General features: G+C 40.8%; 2 protein-coding genes across 4 annotated transcripts in view; both read right to left on the bottom strand.

The window, feature by feature from the left end:
- The window catches only part of ITGAV (integrin subunit alpha V), a 46937-nt gene extending 44179 nt beyond the window's left edge, over window positions 1-2758 (bottom strand). The window contains exon 1 of one of the 2 annotated variants that reach the window (XM_035568522.1): window positions 2492-2758. In XM_035568522.1, coding sequence (XP_035424415.1) covers window positions 2492-2655 — 164 coding nt within the window. In that variant the 5' untranslated portion in view covers window positions 2656-2758. Of the gene's footprint in view, window positions 1-52; window positions 267-2491 lie in introns of those variants that run through there. The other variant, XM_050711540.1, reaches the window with a different exon arrangement.
- A 9289-nt stretch (window positions 2759-12047) lies between these two features.
- ZC3H15 (zinc finger CCCH-type containing 15) lies at window positions 12048-24138 on the bottom strand. Of its 2 annotated transcripts, XM_035571544.2 has the most exons (11): window positions 23882-24138; window positions 21834-21935; window positions 19338-19449; window positions 18306-18458; window positions 17100-17191; window positions 16231-16413; window positions 15395-15541; window positions 15135-15239; window positions 14729-14855; window positions 13789-13996; window positions 12048-12333 (listed from the first exon to the last, which is right to left on the bottom strand). In XM_035571544.2, the coding sequence occupies exons 1-10, from the start codon at window positions 23957-23959 to the stop codon at window positions 13803-13805; spliced, it is 1293 nt and encodes a 430-aa protein (XP_035427437.1). In that variant the 5' UTR covers window positions 23960-24138; the 3' UTR covers window positions 12048-12333; window positions 13789-13802. The 2 variants fall into 2 exon arrangements, with proteins under 2 accessions (XP_035427437.1, XP_050567600.1); XM_050711643.1 differs by lacking the exon at window positions 12048-12333 and having other exon boundaries at window positions 12902-13996.
- Between the last annotated feature and the right edge of the window lie 653 nt (window positions 24139-24791).

Genomic DNA, 24791 nt, shown 5'->3' on the forward strand with positions numbered 1-24791 from the left:
AACTGACTAAAGAGGCAAAAAGATGATAACGAGTGAATTAAAATATTCTGACCTGCTTAGAATGAAGTTTAAAATGAGATAAATGCCTTTTATTTTCTTCTTATTCCCTTTCAAAAATGCGCACTTATGCTTCAGAATAGGAAGTCGTGTATTGCTGTAATTTACAAAAGTCATTGTCTGACATCATTTCTGGTTCAGTTTGTATGTAAGAGTAATTCATGGAAGTCAGACAAAAATATTCAATGATATATACACAAAACAGCAGTGCTTCTGAGCTCAGGAAGTATTAAGTGGTGAGTCAGCCTCCCATTAGCAAACACTCCTCTAAAAGCAATCACCAAGCACCCAAGTTACGGCCAAACACAGGTTTGCGCATTAATGAATCTTTACTGAAATTCCTTACACAGTCATTGTTTTTTTATATGGCTGTGTCATTTTATAAATCTCTGCTCAAATAAATAACTTAAGTGCATTCTGAGCAAGAACTGCTAAGAGATTAGGCTTTTGCAGGTGGCAAAATTCAGAAGTTGCCAAATTCAGAAACAGACCAACTACAAAGCCAGACCAAAGAGGGCTGTTAACATCTTCCAGGAACTCCGACAGCTGAGACACGCTTGACTGATCAGCACTTTCCTTAGAAGTCAATTTGAGATATAGGCAAAGAAGAAGTAAAGATGTAAAACTAAAATACTTCTCCTCTTAGCAAAATCTACTCCACTGTTTCCATTTAGACTGTTTAACACAGAACACAGCTTGTGGTGAAAGCAAGTCTTATCAGCCCATTTCAGATAGCACAGTTGGTTAGTTTTGAAATTGGCTTAGCTGAACAAGCTGGTTGGAGACAACATCTACATGTAGACTGATCCAGGCTTAGCCAACTTGTTCTGGTTGTGATGGGCATCCTCCAGACTTCAGCACAGAGCTGTTTTTTCTTCTTAGCATGTACATACCACATATAAACACGCAGTACCTTACCAAAGCTCAACTCCTAAGAACGCCAATATACAAGATTAGTTTTCAACTGGGTTTAATTTCTAGAACCTTAAAAATTTCCTGGTATGGACCCCGGTAGAAAAGCTAGTCTTTGGGGCAATCCATTTGTTTCCCCTAGCTGCCATTCACAGACTCTCTCAATTCCAAGAACACGAATTTGAAATGCTTTTAATGAACGTAAAACCTTCTCTCTGGTCATAACAGAAATGCTTAAAAATAAACACCATAGTGCCAAGTAAAGAAACACATCAATTATTATAATTACTATCTATTAAACGGGTACTAGCTTGCCTCCCACTTCACCCGTAGCACACTAGCTTTGACAAGACCACAGATGAAATATTTGCTTTTTAAAAGAAGTTATTGCTATTTTAACCTTTCTTTCTTAAGATAATCTTTGCACTGAGGACTACCAATGGAGGAATCATTATGGGACCTGAGAAAGGTTTAGTCACCTCTTTTCCCATGACAAAACAAAATAATGCATTTTTATCATCACAGATAAACTGGGCAAACTTGATTGTTGGTTTTATAAATTGCCAGTGATATTACAAATTCCCTATCTAAATACAAAGAAGTCTCTAACCTGCATACTTTGGGAAAGATGGCAACAGAGGGAAGTTTGTTACATCCATGGGACCACATCAGCTGCGCTCTGACGCTGCTCATCCCCTACCCGACACAACACGGCACCCCAGCCTGAGCGCTGTGGACAGAAGCACGATGCGCTCCCGTGCCTGGCAGGTGAAGGTGCAGAGCTGTGCTTGCAGGAATGGGCTGGCAGCTGACGTGTGCCAACAGTCACACATGGCCATGCGCTGACTAGAGACTGTCATGTGCAACTCTTCTGTGCATGAAAGGCCTTTTTAGCGTGTTTCTGAAGTCCCCTTCAGCCAATGTGTGCTGCGGCTGTGTCCTCCATCAGGGACCCTTGATGCGAGGGCTCCTGGCGCAGGCTTTCTTTCACACGGGACTCCCGAATGTTGTGTCCCACAGCTAGAAGTGTGCCGTGCCACTGCAGCCTGAGCCTTCCTGAGCCACTGCCTCGGCTACGAGGCCAGGCATCCACGGGTGTTACGTGGACAGAGGGTGCTTTTTCTCTACTTTTTACCAATGTCAAGTAAAGACAAGGCGATAAGTAAACTATCACTGGAGCAACATATGAAGTTATTTCTTCTCTCTTACTGCCTAAAACCCTTGGGGCTCTAAAACCACAAAACCAACCAAAAGAGAACCCCAAAGCTGCTCCCTGTCGCTGCGGGCTCAGCAGCCACCCCGACAGCTACACGGGGAGCCCGGGCTGCGATTCCCAAGAGCCGGGTCCCGCAGCCCCGCGGCGCAGAGCGGGGAGCGCAGCCTGCCCCGGCAGGAGGGAAGCCTGCCCCGGGAGGGCGGCCGCCGGGGAGGCCGGGCAGAGGCCGGCCCGGAGCGAGGCCGACCCGGAGGTCCTGGCTGGGTAGCTGCGGGACCCGGCGGGGCGGGGGAGCCGCGCACTTACGAGGAGGGGTCGGGGGCGAAGAAATCCACGGCGAAGCCGAAGTAGCTGCCCTGCGCGCCCGAGTAGACGGCCGGCCGCTCCGCGTCCAGGTTGAAGGCGGCGCTGCCGGCGGCCAGCGCGCAGCCCAGCAGCAGCAGTCGCGGCCCGGACCCGGACCCGGCCATGGCCCCGGGGCGCTCTCACGGCGCGGCGCGGCGCGGCTCGGCTCAGCCCGGCCCGGCTCGGCTCGGCTCGGCCCGGCCCGGCCCCACGGCGGCGGCGGGAGAGGGGCGGGGCCGGGCGCCCAGTTCCCCTTCCTCCTGGCGGCGGGGAGGGGCCCACATGAGGGGCGGGGCCACAAATAGCCCCGCCCCGTCAACGCCCCGCCCCTCGGGGTAGGGGGGCACGGGGGGTCCATAGGGGAGTATGGGGGGTTATAGGGGGGCTATGAGGGGGCTTATGGGGGGGGCTACGGGGGGTTATGGGGGTTCAGCCCTGCTGGCCCCAACGGGGCTGGGTACTGCTGCTCGGCACGCAGGGTGGGTAATAAGGTCAAAGCCACCAGGAAATGGGATAAACTGAGAGAAAAAGGGTGTGTAACAGAAAAGTTACCGATTTTATGGGAAGGAGAGGGAGCAGCAGGGGGGGATGGTTTTCACTGAAGGGGGGCTGTGATTTCTGCTTGATTCAGGTGTTTCTGTGTTACAAACATGTGACTTAACGCCTTCTCCCCACAAGGCTTAGTCATGCTGAAGCCTCAGCACACAGCTACCTCACTGTAACACAGCAAACAATACACGCTGCTCCCAAAACCTGGCCTTTTTTTCTTTACCTTTGTTTTTCAGCAATCTTATGGACTACAAAGAAGAAAAAGGAACATCTCCATGTGCTCGTTCTCACAACATCCCTGCCTGCAGTAGCATCCAGCAGCTAGACAGATGCAGCACGAACACATCTCAGGGTTTGCCCAGTGAGTGCTTGGCGCAGCCAGGAGGAGCCCCAGGTAACCCCGCGTTCCAGCCCTGGGCTCTCACCACCAAGCCAGACTGGAGAGTTCCTAAACCCAGACTTGATACTCGTGGCTAATTTTACTGACTTTGTTGGCTCTTCATAGGTAAAAATCATTGCCAACATAAGTTGCGTGCTTGGTGGCAAGCCTCTCACAGCCGTTACACCACAGACCCGATCACAGCACAACTTCCCATGGGCTAAAGAGTTCCCAAATGCACATGGTAACAAACCAAAGAAGTGAAGGGTACTGTGTGTGTGTCAGTAGCTCAGGCAACAGGTGGGTTTGTTTCCTCTACTTGATCACATGCTTTGACATTACACAGGCAGTGAAGGATAGGCTACTGTTAGGGTATTAGAGCTGCTTGGTAAATTTCAGCCTCCTAAGGGCTGCTAAGTGAAGGGCCAGAGCCTGATTCCATGGTGCCATGCCAGCAGTGCTGACACATCCCCGGGGATATCGTCTTGGGACAGCTTCCTCTCAAGAGGACAGCTGCCTGCCAGTGGGGTCGGGAAGCAGCAGCCGCCCGCTATCAGCCTGGGAGCGGGGTCGGGGCCACATCCAGCCACCTCGTCCCCTGCCCTGCCCCTACACACCACACACACGGGCTGGGGACTGCACTTCCACTCCGAGCCTATCTCACCCTATGCTAGGGAAAGCATTTCCTGCTGCAGGCCAGATGGGGCGAGCGATGCTGTTGTGTGCACTGAGTTACGATGTCTGACAGAATCGCAGACAGGGGAATGACAGCCCCACGCGGACTTCGTTATTAATTTAGAGCAGGAACCACCCTTTCATTGAGGATGTGATTTTCCTTGATAGCTTGTCTCATTTTCAGTGTGAGTAACACGTAGATAAACAACAGCTACTGGGATCGTATCACACAATGCAAGCACATGAATTATATGCGTCTCTGTTTACTCTCCTGGTATCTCTAGTTTTTGATTTGCAGTCTACTAAAGATATTCAGTGGTGAAAATTAACCACTAAGAAATGGGCAGAAGAACAGAGGCAGCAAGCTGCTGATCTTGTTAGTTAGCTTTTACATATGCAACAGTCTGTTAACACAGCTGAGTAAATCTTTGCTGGATGCAAGACATTTTTGGAGGAAAGGCACCTTTTTAAAAAATTATTCCTTAGTCTTTAGTCTGCAATATGGACAGAGTATACCAGAATTTTTTTCCTTTTCAATGCTATCTTTCCACCTCATGACATTACAGTCACCAGCAAGAAATGGAAAAAGTCTTATAATTCGGTAGAAATTATCAATGTGCAAGCCACAAAGGTGGCTTAAAAGCCACCTTAAAAGACTTGGCTAGATGTGACACCTCCCCTGATCTACCCCGCAAAATAATTTTGTGGCCAAGAAGGCCAACGGCCCTCACTACAAGAAGGATATCAAGGCCCTGGAGTGTGTCTAGAGAAGGGCTACGAAGCTGGTGAAGGCCTGGAACGCAAGTCCCGTGAGGAGTGGCTGAGGGCACTGGGGCTGTTTAATCTGGAGGAGGCTCAGGGGAGACCTTATTGCTCTCTACAACTACCTGAAAGGAAGCTGTGGGGAGCTGGGAGTCGGCCTCTTCTCACAGGTAACTAGTGAGAGGACTAGAGGGAATGGCCTCAAGTTGCACCAGGGGAGGTTTAGGTTGGAAATTAGGAGAAAATTCTCCTCAGAAAGAGCAGTCAGACCTTGGAATAGGTTGCTCAGAGAGGTGGTGGAGTCACCATTCCTGGGGGCGTTCAAGGAAAGGTTGGTTGTGGTGCTTAGGGACAGGGTTTAGTGGGTAACATTGGTAGTATGGTGACGGTTGGACCAGATGATCTTGGAGGTCTTTTCCAACTGTAATGATTTTTTATTGATTTCATGTCCTGCACATAAGCGTTAAGCTTCAGCCTCTTAGTCAATCCACTGCTTTACAGTAGGAGTAGTATTAATGTCTGGAGCACAGAAAGGATTACCACCAATTTGTTCATATATACCTCTATAAGGCACCCAAAAAAACCTTCAACCAGGGGGGAGTTTCTGCACATGCTTTGCTCTTGTGCCATCCAGCCACTCCAACTCAGACTGGCTTAAATTTCCTGAAGAGAGCTTTAAGAAGTAACTCAGTTTCTAACCAAACAGCAGAAAGCAAGCCAAACTTGACAAAATGATGGACTGTCTTTGTTATTTCATTTTGGGCATTTGGTGCCTTGGATTTCTGTTTTTATCTAATATTCACATGAACATTGGTTTTCTTGAAATGCCATGAAACCTGCCAAGCACAAAAGCACTGTCGGGTGAGGAGCACAACAACACCACTTCAGGATGTTGCAATCTGGAGTTGCTTCAGTCCCACCAGCAATGCACCAGATCAGCAAAACCTCACTCAGTGGTGACGCAAAAGCTGTACTTAGCCAGAGGCTTTAAGGAAGATTTTTCTTTGGGCCAATGAGGGTATAACCATGTTTGTAAAAGCAGCATCTAGCTGGTGAATGACTCTCAGCAGAGAAGTTGAAATCTTCCAGACAGAAAGGAAGTGAGTCGTACCAGTTTTTTTTTCTTCTCGTGTTCAGCACTGATAACGATATTACCTCAGTGTTAGTCAATGACTCCTCCAAGCCCCTGTTGTGTTTCACAGAATGCTGGTTACTCACCAGGACCTTTTATACGGTGGGATTTCATACCACCAAATTCAGAGAGAGCTCTGCTTCATTTACAAAGGGATTAGTATTTCTTCTGTCTGACAAAAATAAGCATTGTAAATAGCATTTCTTTTGCAGTTTTTGTTTTACAGAGCACTTCCGCAGATCCAACAAACTCAACTTACCCTGATGTTGCTCTCTAACACCCCCAAAGATTTGAATATATTTTTAAACAGCATTTTTACTCTAGAGAAAAGGATCAACAGGAAGTAATGTAATAATGTACAAACTGGTAGGGAAAAATCCACCCTTCTGTACAATTTTCTTTATGCAAACTCAGTGAAAACATCTTTATGATATCTGTGCATGTCTGAGATGTAGCAGGGACAAACCAAGTTAAATACAGCCTCCCAGCATTCAGGGATAGGAGCACAGGGAAAGCAAGGGACCTTCAGCATCAGTGCGGCACCTTCAGCTAAGCCACGTGGCAAAGATGAGGCTCTCTCGCCTCTTCCACCGGGGTGGGTCCCAGCAATGCTTTCCAGAAGGGGACGAGGAGAATTTTCTTCTCTAGAGAGTTTAACAAAGTTGGCTTTCTACTTCTAGAGCAGAAAAAGAGAACAGACAGAGAACAGACAAGCAGAAATATCGAAGTCGCAGGCTTTCTTTGCTCTATCATCCTGTGTGGAACATGCATATTACATATAGAGGATGTTTCTGTATTCCTGCTTCTCCTGCCCCTGTCAAAGGGCTGTAGTCACATTGCATTTATGTAGCTCACTGCATGATGAAGCTTGGCCTCCCTGTACTAGGTGCTGCCACCGTGACAGCTCCTGTATGGGCCGATGCCGTTATCAGATCACAACTGCACTTCTCCCACATCCCCCCTTCTGTTTTGATCCTGCGGAGCTGGTAAGTAAGCAGCAGGCACAAGAGTGCTAATATTACACTCATATAAATAAACAGTAATCTCTACCATCTTTTCATCACGCTCTCCTCCATTTTTTTTGTAGCTGCTTTTTTCTTTCCAGAAAACGTAAATTGCACAGTATATCTCATTAATTTTACTGTACTTCTTTACATTTACAAAATACAACTATCAGCCAGAAAAAAAAACAAAACAAAACAAAGTATAGAACACATTACTAGAACCTACACTCAGTTTCTACTTAGAAAGTGACTATATCTGGCAGAAATACTTTTGAAACTGTCTTCTGCTAGGAGCACAGAGAAACAGAGCACTTCCCAGCAGCAGTGCTGTAGGCACTGTAGGCGCAGAAGACAGGTCACTTTCTCTTAAATTTCCAATTATGGAGAATTTCCAGAAGACGAGGCATTTTCTAGTTTTCTGACATTCTTGCCTGCCTCTGGTTATACAGAAGTACCGGAGGTCACTGCTTCCTGTTATAGAGATATTGCCATTCCTGTCATTAGTGTACATAATCTTATATTTAGTAAAAGTGCGACAGTTTATGTACAACTTTTTCTTCCTATTTCCTAGTTCTAGAGAATTTTTCACACATTTCATTATTTTTTGTCATGCATTTTTGAAGTAATTTAATAAAGCTCTATCTCAAAGAGTGGCCGTTTTTGCTTCTGCATTAACTCTTCCAGAAACATAATGCCACATCTTGTCTTGAACCATCGGTCCTCTAGTGCTTCTGTACTTCACGGGCACTTCCACATTCTTGCCAAAGGATTTGGAACAAAACCAACTTTAAAACCTCTGAAGAATTCCTTAGTTAGCAATGAGGGAAAAAAAATATCTTCAGACTTCTCAGTGCTTAGCAATGACTTCATGTTTTGCATGTGTTGAAGGAGTATATAGCAAAATATTAACATACAGAACAAATAGATTGAAAGGCAGAGAAATTAGTGCTGAGTTCCTTTCTAGCTGATACGGAAAGGTGTATTATGACAGGGTAATACTTCAGAAATGCTCCAATTAAATTGTTTTTTTTTTCTGAATATTCTTTTACACTCAAATACAAAAGCACTAAAAGATAGCACTAAGATAAACTGATCAAGAAAAAGATATTTCCCTCTCTCTCAAAAAGAGTGTTAAGTGTTTGAACCCAGGCATGATAATGCAGCTCAACCATCAGCTCTAGCCTCTAGACTTCAGAAAATATTTTATCATCTTACACAATGCCTCAGAGCTCAAACTTCCTCCTCTTTCCTATCCAAAGTGAACCCAAACAACAAAATCACCCTTCTCCCAAAGGGAACCAAGAACCCACACTCAGCCTCACTCCAAAAACCATTGTACTTTGATCATCTATACCCAAGAAATATTGTCCTGTCTGGAATTAATATTAAACCAAAGGATCTCATTGTTTACGAAACATACTGGTGACTGTATGCTGAGTTAGAGGGAAAAAAGCATATTTAAGTAAAAGAATAAAGCTAAAAATAACAGATCAACACAGAATCAAGTCTCTAGGGATTCTAGCATTTATTTTTATTTTCTTTTAAGTTACTACTGTTTGCTTTGAATACATTAACCTGCAATAGCGAAGATTTTGTTCCAATAGGCTCCTAGCTGGGTACTGCTGATGAAAGAATTTCTGGAATGGAAGTTTTCTTTCTGCTTCTATCACAAGAAGTCTGCCCGTTACGGCTGACAAGTTCTTAGTAATAGAATATGCAGACACTTCTATGCTGTAAAGAATAAAGAGCACATTTAAAAGATTTTTCCTTTTTTTACCATGTATGGGTTCTTGTTTCACTTCTTCCTGCTTCCCATACGTGCAAAGAATGTGCATCCATCTATTTATAGCAAATATTCTGTCAAACTAACTTGATGTTTCCTGTGTGGAAGACACACTGGGGGACATAAAATGTAAAATTGCTATTTATAGAATCCAGACTTTCTGTATTGACAGCAAGAAGATTGAAGAGACCACCGTAGGGGTGATACTACTGACTCAAAGCACAGTTTTCGACACCCACTAACTTCCTAGTCAAGAAAAAAGGTGACAAAAGTGAGGTAACCATGGCTAAATCAACTCCTTTCGATCCCTTATAGCTTATTCCCTCTCATCGCTTTGACTCATCTGACATGTTTACCAAGATCACATCTTTGCTGTGTCCCTTCTGACCCCTCTCTCCGCTTGTAAACCAAGCCCCGGAGCTGCCCCAGGAGAGAACACCGCTGGGCACTGCGGAGCCTCGGATGCCGCCTGCTCTAACACAGCCAGCTGGCTCGCACAGCAGTCCCACCAAGAGAGGTCAGTTAGCAAAGCCTCTGGTGGAAGGAAGAGAAGACGCAAAAGAAGGTGATGAATAGGGCAGATTAAAAGTTTCCTGTCTAGAAACGTCACTATTATCTCATTTGTGCCTGAGACTTTAAGGAAGCATTAAGTTGAAACCATGGAACTGTAAGTGGATATGAAATCACCATTTAAAAAAAATTATTTTAAGTCTACTGTTCCCTAGCCATGACACCTAAAGTACTTGAAACATTAAACTTTTCCAGGATTAGTAGAAAACTGATAGAGAGTTTATGACAGACTCGTATTATCTTGTAGACACCCAAATACAGTAATGTCCTAGAGACATTCTTTAAATGCAGCATCCAGAGCACAACAGTGACAGCCCCAGGGTCAGGACGTAAACTAAGGAATTAAGCAGAAATGGAGATCAAACATGAACAGGACCAGAAGTCTCCTGGAACAGCAAACCTGTTACTTTTTATTAGGGGTCAGACTTTAGCTGGTTTTCAACTGGTTTTACAACTACAAAAAATGCTCTAAAAAGCTATCACACACAGACAATACAGTTTCATTCCAACACAGGTCCAGTGATGTAGCATTGGTAGAACAGATTTCCCTCATGGCTTACGGTACAAAGATTATGATTTTGCCTTGTTAACTTTGTACTAGAACAATTTGCTCATCTTTGCCCTTCAGGAATGTTTTGCATCTTCCCATGTGTTTTTATAGCAATTTAACAGTTTCTAAAAGGCTAGTTGTAATACTTGGTTTTCCATTCTATCTTCCTCGAATTTAGGAGCTCATCTCATATTTTTAAGTCTGATTGAGTACACTTGCATGCCAACCTTTCTCAAGTGTATTACACTGCTGAAGAGTTTTCAATCACAAACGTAAAATAAAGATTACTGAAGTCCCTTTCACTAAACAAATGGAATGCTGGTACTTATAATCGAAAGGAGTGATTATTTTCACCATTCATTTTAATAGCGTGCTATGAAGGAACCCATTGTGTTCAAATATTAGGGCTATAACATCATAAATGAATAAAACATCTTGGCCTTACTGCTAACACCAGCAACACCCACTCTCTGTAAAAAGACAGAGCATCTATTGAAAGGCAAAAAAATAGAAGTGACAGAACTAAGCCAAGGTCACTTCTAAGTCTCTAATACCAGCATGCGGGAAAAGAGAAAGGTGATTTGCAGATATCACTACAAAAAGCACTTAATGGGATTATAGATACATAAAACACATCCGGTACATAACCAGGAGCAAAGACTATTTGCTTCATTAAGGATTTTGCTGATTAAGGCCCATTCGTAGCAAAAACTTGAGCACCATAAAGAGGTAGAGTTTCTAATTCTGTTTAAAAAAAAATGTTGCTAGCTTGGAAACTCAGTAGGAGTTTGTGTTCTTCAAAACTGAAATATACCAGAAACTACCCTTTTTTTTTTTTAATTAAATATACACTTACTCTGCTTGGCATCAAGTCAAAACAAAGCAAGACATAGGATATTGTTTCCGCCAAGCATTTTCCCCAAGAGAACTAACAACACAAGCTAATACGAGTCATGTTCCAAACAAGACATAGAAGAGAGCTGTTGACATTCTAAGAGATGCGAAATATGTATAGAGATTCAAGGGGGAGAAGGCGGCACATACTGTAAAGAGAAAGCCACTGAGGGACACAAAGTACAACTGGGTTGAGGAAATGGTCTAGACAGAAAAAGGAGACTATGTATGACTGCTGAGAAGTGTATGGGCTCGCCCTGTTCTTGTCTCTTTCTAGTCCATGTGCCTGCTTTTTGGAGCGATAAGCAGTCTCCCTGTCTGATACAGTACCAATGCTGTTAAAAGTTTCTTGCTATTCCTTTGGCCTTCCCAGGTCTCAGTTTTCCAGTGATCTTACTCTTTTTGATGTTATTCAGGGGGTATTTCTCCTGAGATATTTAGGTGAATATATATATGAGATATATTTACATATGAGCAATTTCATTCTCTCAACTTAGGGCTGTAATAATTTCACTGTGAGGTAAACAAAGATCTAACCTTGTCAGATTTTTGCTTTAGTCAATCACCCCTAGAGTTTCAGCAAGTTATTCCAAAGCAACACATGGAACAACAAATACTGCTCATGAAGCTTCCAAGTATGGTTTTTGCAAGAAACGCAAGTATAAAAATATTTCAGTTTGCGTAGCTTATTATAGTTGGGTGATTTTTTTTTTCTCCTTAAGGCTCATAAACATTACGAAATAGCTTGAAATCAGCATTCAAGATGTCTGATTTATACTTCCACACTCATTCTACGCATCTGACTAAAGAATTGCAAAAGTATTCATAAAATACACTAATTTGTATGTGCAAGTTCTTTCTATATAATCTATTTGTGAAATGAAAACAATCTAATATTTACAGTACTGAATCACCACAAAAAGTACCACTACTTCATCCAAAGTTTATCAATATTAACACCCCCCCAGCCCCTTCATAAAAAACAGTTGAGGAATGTCATCCAGTAAGAAATATTAACATGAAATACCTCCTGCCCATGAAAGTAACTTTTTCTTCAACTCATGGATATTCAGTGTATTTAAATAGTATAGAAGGCCACTGTCCTAATGTTTAACACAGTTGTGAAGACCTAAGATTTTTAGATCAGTGAAACAGATCAGCATAACAGAAATCACTATTACACACAAAATACCAGCCTCCAAGACAAAAATCATTTTTGTCCTTAATAATGATTAAATTACTTTTATTCCCATTTAAAATATACAACTCTGAAAAATTATGCATCATACATTCAAATATGAATTGCATTCTAAGTGTCCTGATATCCAGGTATCCTGTCGCTGGCCAGTGTAATACAATAATCTCTCAACACTTTACTTATGGCCACAGGAGAAAATTCTCCAGAAATAAACGTTTATTATCTGATATTGCAGCTTCTCCTTAAACACTTACAGTTACAAATCAATTTCAGTAGGTCTCTGCTTCCTAAACACTGCTTCTTGTTCCTGTAAGAAAAAAAATCCACAAAGATCCCCAAAAGGGCAAAAAAAATCAGCTATTTTAGAAATAGCATTAATAAGAGTTGATTCAGCAGTGTCAAAAATAACCATTAAAGCTAGTATTACCACTCAAAAGCGGTTCAAGTAAGCTCACTAACAATGCCATGAACCTTAACAGTCTTTAGGAAGTAACTTGAAAACTTTAGAAAAACATTGCTATAAACAGTATCATTAGAACCGCAGTACTGTTATACACATTTAGTACCATGGCAATGAGGCATAACCTATGGCCCCCCTGAAAAAGCACTGCTACAGGAAAGTCCTTATGGTAAGGTTTTGATAAATTTTCAAAGGGCATATTGACTTATTTAAACCTGAATAACTGCCCCCTGCAGGGTACACAATGAAATCCACTGCTCCACTTTGAGGTGAGTGTTATTACTGCACAATTTGGTGTTATTTATAGAACACCAATGATCTGACAGGCATTTGTTAGACCATAACCTCCCTGCTCTGCAGAGCTCCCAGTCTTAACTAACATACAAACACAGTGAGGAAAGCATGAGCCGGAAACTGCAGCAAGTGTCGTATGGTGTATTAAAACTGTTAATGGATAGGTAGGAGAGCAGAACAGGAGGAGGGAAAAAAAAGTCACTTTTTAAATCTGTAAGTTTGCTCAATTTTACAGGCTGCACAATGTGTAGAAAAAAATCTAATTGCAATTAGCACTAATTTAACTTAAGCCAACATCTGCATTACTGTATCAGGACTGGAGATAAAGTGTTTATCAGTGTATTAAAAAATGAAGTTAACAGTTTGCTGTCATATCCTCACTTAAGAGAGAAAAATCAACACGGGTCTTTTAAAGTTGATAATTTTTATTTACAGTTTTGTTGGCAAAAGGCGGTGGGAAAGTTTAAAACATTTTAAACGGAGGGCACCGTATCGCTGTACTGTATGATATATCAGTTCACAATCTGTATCCTCAGCATCCAGCTGATCAAGTAAAGCTAATCAGAACTTCAAGAAGCATAATCTGCATCAGCTCCATTAGTATACTGCCTAAAAATACTTCAGGCAGTTTCTAAATCAATACAATCGCTATTAAAAATGAAGTTCTGGTAAAGAACGTTCCCTTTGATTTCATACTGTACCTGGTATCAGCATGCCCACTTACACTTGCACACTGGCAAAGCAGTTACACTTCCTACTTTTAGTTGAAATATACCATCTAATTTTCTGCAAATTCAGCTGTCAGGTAATTACGAATTACTCTGAATATTTTACTGTGATCATAGTCAAGATTGGAGTAGATGAGATTGAAAGAAAATACTCCTGGTATATCACGTGCCCATCAGAATCAGCTGGGTAACGATAAACATCCTGTTTAAGAATTCTATTCAAAAGGGAGAAAAAAAATGTAGTCAGTTTTCACTTTGTCACATAGATTTTAATCCGCACCTGAGCTTTTTAATTCATTCTTCTAAATCAAGAGTGTTTAGTTCTTCTTCTAGTTCATCCAAGTCCTCGCCAGTAAAAAGATTTTCATCAACTGGAACTGCATCAATTACTCCATTTTCCAACTCCCCATCTCCATCATTATCTTCCTCTAAATCGTTTTGCTCACTGCTGTTTATCTCACCGCCAGAAGCTTCACTTAATTTATTATCTGAAAATAACAAAAATATTGATTTTACACATGTCAATGTCAAAAATTTCTTAATCACTCGTTCACAATCCTACTAAAGAGGCTCTGAAATTTTTGAAATCATCACTTCTTTATATGGTTTCAATTTACCTATGTGAACTTCTATAGGCTAAACTGCATGTATCCAATTAATACACAGGCTTGGATCATTAATTAGAACAGGTTGAAAAAAAACTCAAATACTAACTACTATTTCTGTAACTGGGTCAAACAATGAGTTACTCCCAATTCAACATCTGCACTTTGAAGACTCAGGTTAACCTTAAAAATTGGGGTATGCATTCCACAAGTGCAGAAAGATAAAGTCTTTACTTGAAGAAATTACAAGTTAATCTAAGATAGATAGAAAAATATTAAGAGAAGCTTGGATTTTTTTGATATTATTCATTTGGTTGTTTACTAAATATGAAAAGAAGGGGGAATTGCCCAAATAAACAGGTGTTGCATGGATTTTCTTAAAGTGGCGAAACACACTACCTTTTATTTAAAGTTGAATTTCAGAAAAATGTAAAGTGTATAGCATTTCCTAGAAGCAGTACCTTTAGTAACGACAAACGCCATGATCATATTTTTTTAATTAAATAAAATAACAAATGATGCTTTTTGGAGAATCAAGAACTCATTTCTACCTGCTTTTTGGGAAGCATTTAACAACTCATTCCCTTAAAAGTGACGCCTAAATAATGAACTTACCATCTCTTTCTATTGAAGTGTATGTGCTGAATCGCTCAGGACTAGCCACAGTAATACCAGTCTCATCGACAGCCTTCGGGACATACAGGCTCAAATCTACATCATTTATGCACACGGGATCTTCCACCTGAAAAGTACACCAAGATGCTCTCTATAAATGACGCTTCCACAGAAATTCTAATTTCAGTGGTTTTTCTACATATTTTTTCATCTTCCTTTTGACACCAGAACTGAGAAAATATATTCTGTAGCAGTGTTCAATTATGAACACAGTGCAGTTAATATGCTGGAAGAGTTGCACTCTCAAATTAAGTTTTACTAAGCTCTCCAAAAAAACTTACAAAGCTTGCATGTAAATTGCAATATTGTAACTTGAAATATTATTTGAGTTACCAGTGTTCTTTACCTCATCATCTTCTCCTGTTCCTTGAGTATAGCGGGTATCATCTGCTTCTTCATCATCTGCATCAACCAACTCCGGTCGGAACTCAAATACTTCGCGTCCACTAATCTATTAACAGAAAAATTTAATTTATCACTTCACAGAATTCTAACTGCCATTAAGGAAAATGAAAGAAAAAAACAAAACAATTCCAAGGCAGCTACCTTAATGCAAAACTCATTTACTCTTTCTTCTTATATTAAGAATTGAAGTGTAGAACGTACCACCAATGCTTTGCCAGCTTTAAAGTCTGCTTTCCTCCTTTCCATATCTTGCTCAGCCTTATCAATTTTTTCTTGTCTTTTTCTTCTCTTCCATGCAATGAAACACTCTAAAGTGATTTTGGTAACATTTGGTCCTAAGGCAGCACGCTGTCAAGTAAAAAGACTGATTAATGGTAGAAATTGCTTCCAAGGGCTATATATCAAATTAAAGATTTAATTACTCTTTTCCAGAATCTAATTAAAAACATTTCTTTCTAATTCCTTCTGCACTCTTACCACTGTTAAACATGCCCCATCAACATAAAGTTTGACTCCACGCACGATTTTCCAGTTAGTGAGATGAGTTGACATGAAAGCTAACACGAAAAGTGTAAGAGGAAAGAAACCAACGGCATTAGTTTAGGTTCTCCTCAAACTGACACTGACAGGCAACAGTGCCAGAAGCAGAGCTGAAACGTCTTTAGGAGGCACTGTTCTTAGTGTTGCTTCCGCATGACTGAGTTATGTGACAACCAAGAAAGCAGTGAACTGGGGATGAGGAAGGCCCATAGAAGCAGTTGTAACAGATAAAAAGAGAAATAGCAAGAAAGAGAAAGCCCCTAAAACAGGATTAGGGATATCCACCCTAACAGTAAATATTCAGACCTAATTTAGAAAATTACTTACTGAAATAAAAAACATGAGTTAATTGCTACGTGTCCCTCACCCTAGCCCATAGAGCCTATAAAACCATTTTATACTTTTCAATTATTCATTAGGAAGTTATTTAAATTTTATCTTCTTTTCAGTATAATGAAAACAAACACCACCAACAGGTACCTTGTTGACAACTTTACCTCTTTTTCTATTAGATCTTCTAAGGAAATTTCATCTTGCTTTTCCTCCTTCTTTTTGTCTTTTTTTAATACAAAACCTGGAGGGAGCGCATGGCGATACATACAATTGTCTCCGCCACCCGGACAGACCCAAAACCATCCATATTTGTTGTTTTCAATAGCATCAAGAAAATATTTGCAGACCTGCATAAAACAAAGGTCACTAGCACTGCATTCTCTTTTCATCCCCGTTTATACTAGTATAGCTACTACATAAGTACAGTAAATCAGCCACGTGTGCTCAAAACTGAAGATAAGAAACATGTGAAATGCACTGCTATTAAAAAGGGTAGACAAAGGAAGTGCAGGTAATTATCTAAAACTATCAGGTATTCCAATGGCTTTTTTCCCTTGTTATCAATCAATCTCAGAAAGACAGGATGACTCAGAAGACTGGCAACTGGGTACTTTGTAAACCGAGCAGCACATGTAAAAGCATGCTAACAATCTTTCTATTCCAGCCCACCAACACCAGTGTACTTTTAATCAAAATAAATGTAACCAGCCTCAGATGTTACATGTTCCAGCTCATGATCCTGAGGTAAAGATAGACCATTCTGGAACTTTTCACAAGCAATTCGTAACACAAACACCAAAGTTTAATTTTTGCAAATTTAGGGAGAATCAATAGAATATGTAATTATTTGGTATTGAAAATAAGGTGAAGTAGTCCCAAAGAACAACAGAAAGGTATCATACCATTTAGTGCACAAACTAAAGAATACTCTTCAAGTCAGAGATCAGGAACTACAAATGACTGAACTAGCTTTTCTCTGCTGCTAAATAACACATACTACAACTCAATGAAAAAAAAGGACAAAAAGACATACTATTTGAGTTTTGGGTTTTTTCTTTTCCGCCTCACCATGCTTCTTGTTCACCACCTCTTCTAGCTTCTTCTCATCCCAGTTATCCATTGTATCTAGAATAAGACAACAGGTCATTTCACAAACATGACAAACACTAAGTAGCACTGTCCTGTTGCTTTTCTCCTGAATAACAGCTTTAATAAGTAATTCTTACATTTTGGTTAATCTACAGAATGAGAAATAAATTCAGACTTCTGTAGTGAACTTGTCAGACTTTCCTATGATGCTCACAAGACCTTTTCCTCAAAAACCTTAGAAGCTTGTCTTTTGACATGCATAAAGTGTGTTTCAGTTAAAGACTAAGAAACATGTCATTCCCTATGTACATTACCTGGAATAGAAAAGGGGAGAGAAGAACAAGATGACGGAATAAAAGAGAAGGCTGGACGCTAATGTCCAGAAGAACAGACAACATAACTTAAGGATTTAAAGAGATCATACCAAATTTTCAGTGTTAAAAAAACGTGCCATCAAAAGAAGCAAGATTATTAATAGCAACAGTAGGACAGTAGCATCTACAGGATCCAATCACACTCATGTAGGAAGACAGAAGCTAGAATTTGCATAGGGTCAGAGACCTGATTTGTTGTGGAAAACCAGAATAATTTATTTTAATATAAGATCCCTAACCCTTGCTAAGGCAAAGTAAAAGCCAGAGTACTTTGCCAGCAAATGATTTGGGAAAAGGAAATGAAAACTCAGAAAAAAATCGCAAGCATCTTGAATTTAAAAACCGCAAACAAAAAAAAAAAAACAACTGGCAAACACTAGAAACAGTTCTGTCAGCTATGGTTGCTCATTACACTTGCTCCTTATGCACTCGCATTTTGGAGAACTTACACAAAATTAGCAACTACAATAAAGATCAAACACCATACAAACTGCTACTTGTATAACATAACACTTCACATAACAGAGTTTAAAATACACCATCCAAGACCATTATGTGATACTTTTTCAAAATATCTTCTAAAAAAATACTTCCGAGACAGTTTTTAAAATCATGTTTCACTGTTCTTCCTTTCAAACAGCAGTACGGGTTGCCTTGGTCTTCAGCCAGGTTCTTCAGGATCATATAACACAACACAACTCATTTAATCTTAAAAATCCAATTGCAAAATCAGAATAGCCATCTTTTATCTATCATTTTATAGAAGCATTATATACCTTTTTCAAGGTCTTCATCTCTTGCATCAATGTAAACACTTCGTTTTTCACACTTCCTTTCCAAAGACAAATCATGAGAAAACTTGCACTTGTCTCCTTTAGTGCACTGCCCTTGCTTGAAGAAAGCACAAACTACAGATTTGGGATCAGCACCTGGGTGAAGAAAATTGTCATATTTTAATAATTTTTATAAGCAAAACACTAATCTGGAGCAAAAGCTACATCTTAAAAGTTCTGACGCACAATGTCTAGGATTCCATCTTCAGGATCTGCATAGAATGAAAACACGTTGTTTAACATTAAAGTTATTTCATGTGGAGTTCATCACCTCTCCTTCCTTCAAGGAGATAAAAGTGTCATTATAGTTCATACAGCGGGATATTTGCACTGAATTTCGAAGCTGACATTTGACTATTTAAATAACTATGGTAGAAGCATGTGCCTGAACAAACTATTCGTATAGTAGATATCACTCTATGCAAATTCTTCCCTGTACAACAAACTGGTTTTGCCTCTAATACATGTCAAAGCATATTTTCAATGTCAACGTTTCTGTAACATAATCAGTAACATGCTATAATAAATTATATTAACCAAATCCACACCCATTCAGATCATTTATTTTCTTTTATAAAGAAATCAGGTGGCTGGTCATGGCCTTCAAAATAAACATGTTGTTACAATATGAACTATTCAACCACTAACTACAGTTTTGAAGTAAATACCATCACACTGACATAACTATTTGACCACCAGGAAGTAAGAAATGAAAGGCAGTAGAAACATATCTACTGGACAAGTATTTATAGCTTTCCTGTCAATATCAATATAGCCTTCAGTATTCTAAAGATCCAGTAACCCCACAAGAGTTCCTAATAAAATGCCAAGCAGTTACAGACAAAATACTCCATACACTATATAAAGAAAGAAATGACCTATCTACTTGCCAGTGAGCTGGCATTTTTAGCAGGTTATTTTACCTGAAGTAAACATGTGAAAACAGAACATAAGGGAAGTTTCAGTTACTCATACCTTTGCTAATTTTCTGTGCAGCAACCACGGGCTTGAAGAGTTCATTTAATTCTTGTAATTCTTTTTTCTTATCTTCTTTCTTTAATTTCTTTTCACTTTCTGTTTGAGCAGCCTACAATGACCCCAATTTGAAATTATTAATAGAAAATTAGAATGCCATTACTCACTTTATATGAATGGTAAATTAAAATAGCACAGCAAATCATTCTCAATTAGCAAGGGAGGGGAGTGCAGACAGGGAGCCTGTTTCTTCATTTCTCATAACTCCTGCCCTTTTATGAACTGGGAACGCCGTCTAGTGGCAGTGACATTTCAAACAAAACACTTCAAACAGAACCTGTCAAAGGTCTGAGATGCTGGTACTACTGGATGGCATGCTGCTACCTCTATTCCACCTTTACCAGCTAGTAAAATCAAGTGCAAGATGGACAATGAGGAAAGGAAAAGTTAGCTGCTCTTTTGTGATGCTTTAGCAGTGCAACTAATCTGTCCAGGTACTTCAAGATCCGTGCAAAAAGCTTCTCTTCTCATTTGTATCCCATGTGCTATTTTATTCTTGTCACATATACCAGTAGCATATCCATGTATTTGTCTGTAGAAGTAGACAACTGCTTTTGGAACACTATTTGTTTAAACCTATATGAACTCAACAAATCAGTGTTTCAACAATACACAGTAATTTCTAAGCAAGAACATATTTTTATTAATTTAAGGTTTTAGAGGTACTCGGGGGGGTAGGACTAAAAACCAAGTTCATCTAGGAAAGGAAAGGTTTGTGTAAAACACAAAAAAGTTGTCTCTGCCCTACCCTTTTTTGGATAAGCCAGAAAAGGCTTGTACCTAGTACCAGACTGGTACAGAAGGATGAAGACAGATGAAAAAGGACACATCAGAAACACAGCACAATTAGCTGATTTGACTCATCCTTAAGAGAAGCTAGTGGGACTCCAACACAACTGAACAAATATTTGGGGTACATTATTGGTAAAACACAGTGTAATATTAAAAAGCTTTGTTTTCACGATCAATTTGGTAACAAAGTGCCAAACTGTTTTACAATAGAATTGGTTTATTTAGTCCACTTACTGAATACTGTTCTACTGCAAATTCCCAAATCCTATTTTACATAGCATGAAGGCCCACACACAAGTACAAAAAAAAAGATCTGATTAAAAAAAAAAAAAAAAAAGAACAGAGTTCAAGAAAGCTTTTGATTCACCCTAGGATTCCAGAAGCATAAAGATGAAGAGAGTTGATTTGGTTTTTAAATCTTGACAGATTTAAATACTGAAAAGTATTTTACAAGATGAGACAGGTATAAACTGTCCTGAAACTAGCTTCTAACATTAGAATCCACCAGTTAATAGCTAAGAGTATTTGAAAAACAAATTATTTTTGACTCAATAATATTAATTATTAATTAATAATAATTTTTGACTGATATAGTATTGTTGTAACTGCTACAGGATTCAGGGACTTGAGATAATTTCAGAAGGACTGCTTGAGTAACATCCATGTTTTCAAAGCGACATCAAATAATCCTTACCACTTCAAGAAGTTTACGTCATGACATGAGCATCAACTTTAAAGTTGTATTTGACATTTATTAGATTATCCTAATGTTATGTAAGGAATTTAGCACCATGACATCACGAGGTTAGCTGACGCAAAAGTCATTATTCTGTAGGCTTATTCATATAACAGGAAGCTGCATGAATACCTAGCAGCTAACTTCTCTAGCACTGTAGCAGCGAGACCTGGCTTGCATCCATTAGAATATTTCTGTGAAATCTGTGCTTTCTGACTAAGCAAAACATTATAACTCAGCCACATCACATTTTACTTCACGGTACAAAACAAGAGCAAAGCAGTAGTGGCAGTGGCTCCAAATTTCAGTTTCTCTGACCAGTTTATCAAGCAGACATGCAATTGTTAGACTGGTTTCCACTTGAAATTATAGTAAGTACTTCCACGGGTAGAACAACAAGCACACGAGAGTCTGTAACTGTTTCAAACTTTACCCCAATGCCCAATTTAATAGGAATTATTTTTATTTTTCATGGTTTGCTATTTCTTAGATTAGGTGAGAATCAAAAAAAGAGAAAGAAAGAATACATAACTGCACTTTTGCTGATTGTCAGTTTGCTACAATGACTTTCAGGTATGCCTTAAACTCGAATGCGCTAATATTGGAACACTACGTGTATAGATGCCCTCATCACTTCAGTGTGTTGGTTTTTTTCTTTCCATAAAGAAAAAAACACTCATAGCCTCTATTAGCTGAGCTGTGAGTACCTGCGTAAAGACAGACAAGCTTTGCAAAGAGACTAGTCAAAAGGTGGTGTTTTAAACATGACTAGTTACATCTGTGCTTGTCACAATACATTAGGTAACATTTCAACTTGTTTTCTACTCGAGTGTTCTGTGACAATCAATACGTACAGTAAAGATGATTTCACTACCCAGTAGGAAAAGCGTTACAGATGCAATGCTTACCTGGCGTGGATTTTGCTGACCAAATTTAACCTGGTGAGTCACAGCCTTGATAAATTTCTGTTGTTTTGCACCTTTTTTGTTCTTTAAGCCAAAGGTTTTGTCCTAAAAGTCAAAAGATGAGCACAAATTATTTAAGATTAACCAACTGTTGAACAAATTTAAGTTGTTACCAAAAAAACCCCACCAACATAACAAAACCATTGCCACTCCTCTCAGGTTGTCATTTAAACACAAACATTTCATCTAGCAACATGACCAATCCAAGAAACAAGATGGACAGTATTCCCTATTCCTACAATTTTAAAATTTGCTTTTCCAAAGACAGTACTAAATGCTGCTACTTTGTGAGCTATTGCTTTTCTCCCCAGACCCACTCATGTCCAAATATTACTGCAAGTGTTTGCACGCAGTGTTTTAAGACTCCTCAAGACAAATAGGCAAGATCTTTTTGGTTACAACCCAAGCTACATCTGGAAAAAAAAAAAAAAGAAAACTGAATAGTCATAAACACTGTTTTTTCCTTCTATCTGCTTGAAACCACTTACTATTTCCCTCTTCAAGTATTCATACATAAATCTTCGATCTTCATGTCATGGAGGTCAACGCTACCGCATTAAACATTTTCCTCTTTTTTCCCCAGTATTTTGTAAGCATTTCATTTTCTAACAGTACTGATTTAGTTAAGTGCTTCCCCCACATCAAGTCCAGACAGGTGTTTGTATATCCTAAACTCCGATGCAATAAGCTGCTGTTTACACTGCCTGAGCCAATTCTTCCTCCACATCTTCAGTTTTATTGCTAGAGACAAGTTTCTATACCAAACCTATTAAAGTTTTCATTAAAAGAAAAAGGATGGCTCCATTTCACATATGTATCTGAAACAGAAATTGTTCTCTGTAACTGAAATACCCACATTTAAAATCTATCTGTGCCTTTGATTTGATAGCTTCCCCCCGTCTGGAACAAATAACAGATGTTCATCCAGTGATACTAGCTTAGTTCAAACACACCTTTGGAAATCCTACCAATAAAGAAATGTATCGGAAAAAGAAAACCATAGAAGAAACAGTTCCCCAGTGACCCTGTTTTCATTTACATTGTATCACCTATTGACAGCAACTACAGCTAGGCCTCTGTTACTTTACACTAGTTTGAGTGCTCTGTAATGTGTCAAATTTACTTAGGAGAAACGCCAAAATTCACACATTTGATTTCTGTGGCAAACGTCACATGCAGTATCTGTATTCTGTTCATCAGAATCAGGTAACGTAGTGATTATTAACAATGATATAAGTATTTTGCCTTTCAGCCACAGGTTTTTTTTTTTTTTTTCTTTGTAGAAAGGAAAATTTTTCTACATAGCTGGACTCAGCAAGAACATCAGAAACACCAAAGCCCACAGTAACAGAGTCTAACCTTAAGTTTCCAAATGAAAAACACACAAACAATATTCTGCAACACTAGGTTTAAAACACTTGTTTTACACACACCTCCTGCCTCACTAGCTGTCTTGCCAACAGATGCAGGCAAACATTTAGTTTTGCATAACCACTCTCCCCTTCTACTCTCAGCTTAATTTTTTGGATTGTATTTGCATGACTACACTAATAACACACACAAACAGCCCTATTGCTTTTTTAAAAGTCTGGTTTTACCTAGGAACCAAACAGCAGAAATTTAAACAGAATACGAGATACTACCGGTTAGTCCGCAGGTAATTTTGCATTTAGCCTCTATGAAAGATTTTGCGAACGATGCCTCCTTGGGCACACAGATCGAGCTGTACGCAGAAAACCAGAGCTGCCTTTCGGATGGGGTGGGGAACGCCAACCCACCCCCTGGAGGGCTGGGCTCGGGGAGGATAGGGAGGCTTGAGTACAGCGCTCCTATCCGGGCCCCCTCGGTGCCAGAGTAGCTCTGGGCACAACGCGCCCGGCTGGGAACCGAAGGCGGTACCGGGGGGCGGCAGGCAGCAACATGACAGCCCCACAAACCTCCCCCAAACGCGGCGCTCTCGGGGCCCGGCGGCGGGCCTGGGCCGGCCTCACCTCGATAATCTTCTCCTTCTTCTTCTGGTCCGCCTTCTTGCTGCCCCCCGCCGGCTGCTGCTGCTTCTTGGGGGGCATGGCGGGCAGAGGGAGCGGCTCAGCTGCCGCTGCGGGCGGGCAGGGAAGGAGGCGGCAGGGAGCAGAAGGAGGCGGAGGCAGGGACGGGACGGGACGCGCGGCCCGGCCGGGACAGCAGCGCCGCCGCCGCCGCCGCCGCCGCCGGGGAGGCCGCACCGGAAGGCGGCAGGGCCGCGGGGCAGGCTGGGAAGGCAGCGCCCGGTGCGTCCCGGCAGGCAGCGCACCGCCAGGCGGGGAGGTGCCAACTGCCCCAGCCAGTTGAGGGGCAGCCGCCATTTTGGGCAGTGGGGAGATCCCCTCAGGCAGCCTCCCGCAGCCTGTGTGAGGGCGAAGCGAGGCCGTGCTGCCAGAGAGGAGAGCTGGGGGAGCTTGCCCGCACTCTGACCGCAGCTGGATGTGATCTAGCTAGTGCTTGCTGTGCTGCTCGCCCTCACGGAGCACTCGAGTGCCGAACTGCTGTGTGCTCGTGGGGAAATACGTCTTGTGGAGATGAAACATGATAGTGTGTTGGTGCATGTTGATACCTTCTGCTGCTATCTACCACATGAAAGAAAATAACTGCTCTGAGAGTGCTTTCCCACTTAGTAACAGCAGCAGTTTCCATACTATCAGTATGTTAGACAACCTACAAGCTGGGCAATCACAAATCAGAGAGAAAAACACTCTCCCAGTCTACTTCAACTTTCAAGTAGTACCTAAACCTCACGTCAGCCACTCCTCACAACTCCGTGTTTTTTTCTGAAGACTGCCCCAAAAACTGTGGTACTGAATTTTACGAATTTTCAGTGCATTGAAACCCAGTTGCTAGGGCTTAAAGGGAAAGAATGTGCTA

The sequence above is a fragment of the Cygnus atratus genome, chromosome 6 (assembly GCF_013377495.2).
Source record: "Cygnus atratus isolate AKBS03 ecotype Queensland, Australia chromosome 6, CAtr_DNAZoo_HiC_assembly, whole genome shotgun sequence".
NCBI lineage: Eukaryota > Metazoa > Chordata > Aves > Anseriformes > Anatidae > Cygnus > Cygnus atratus.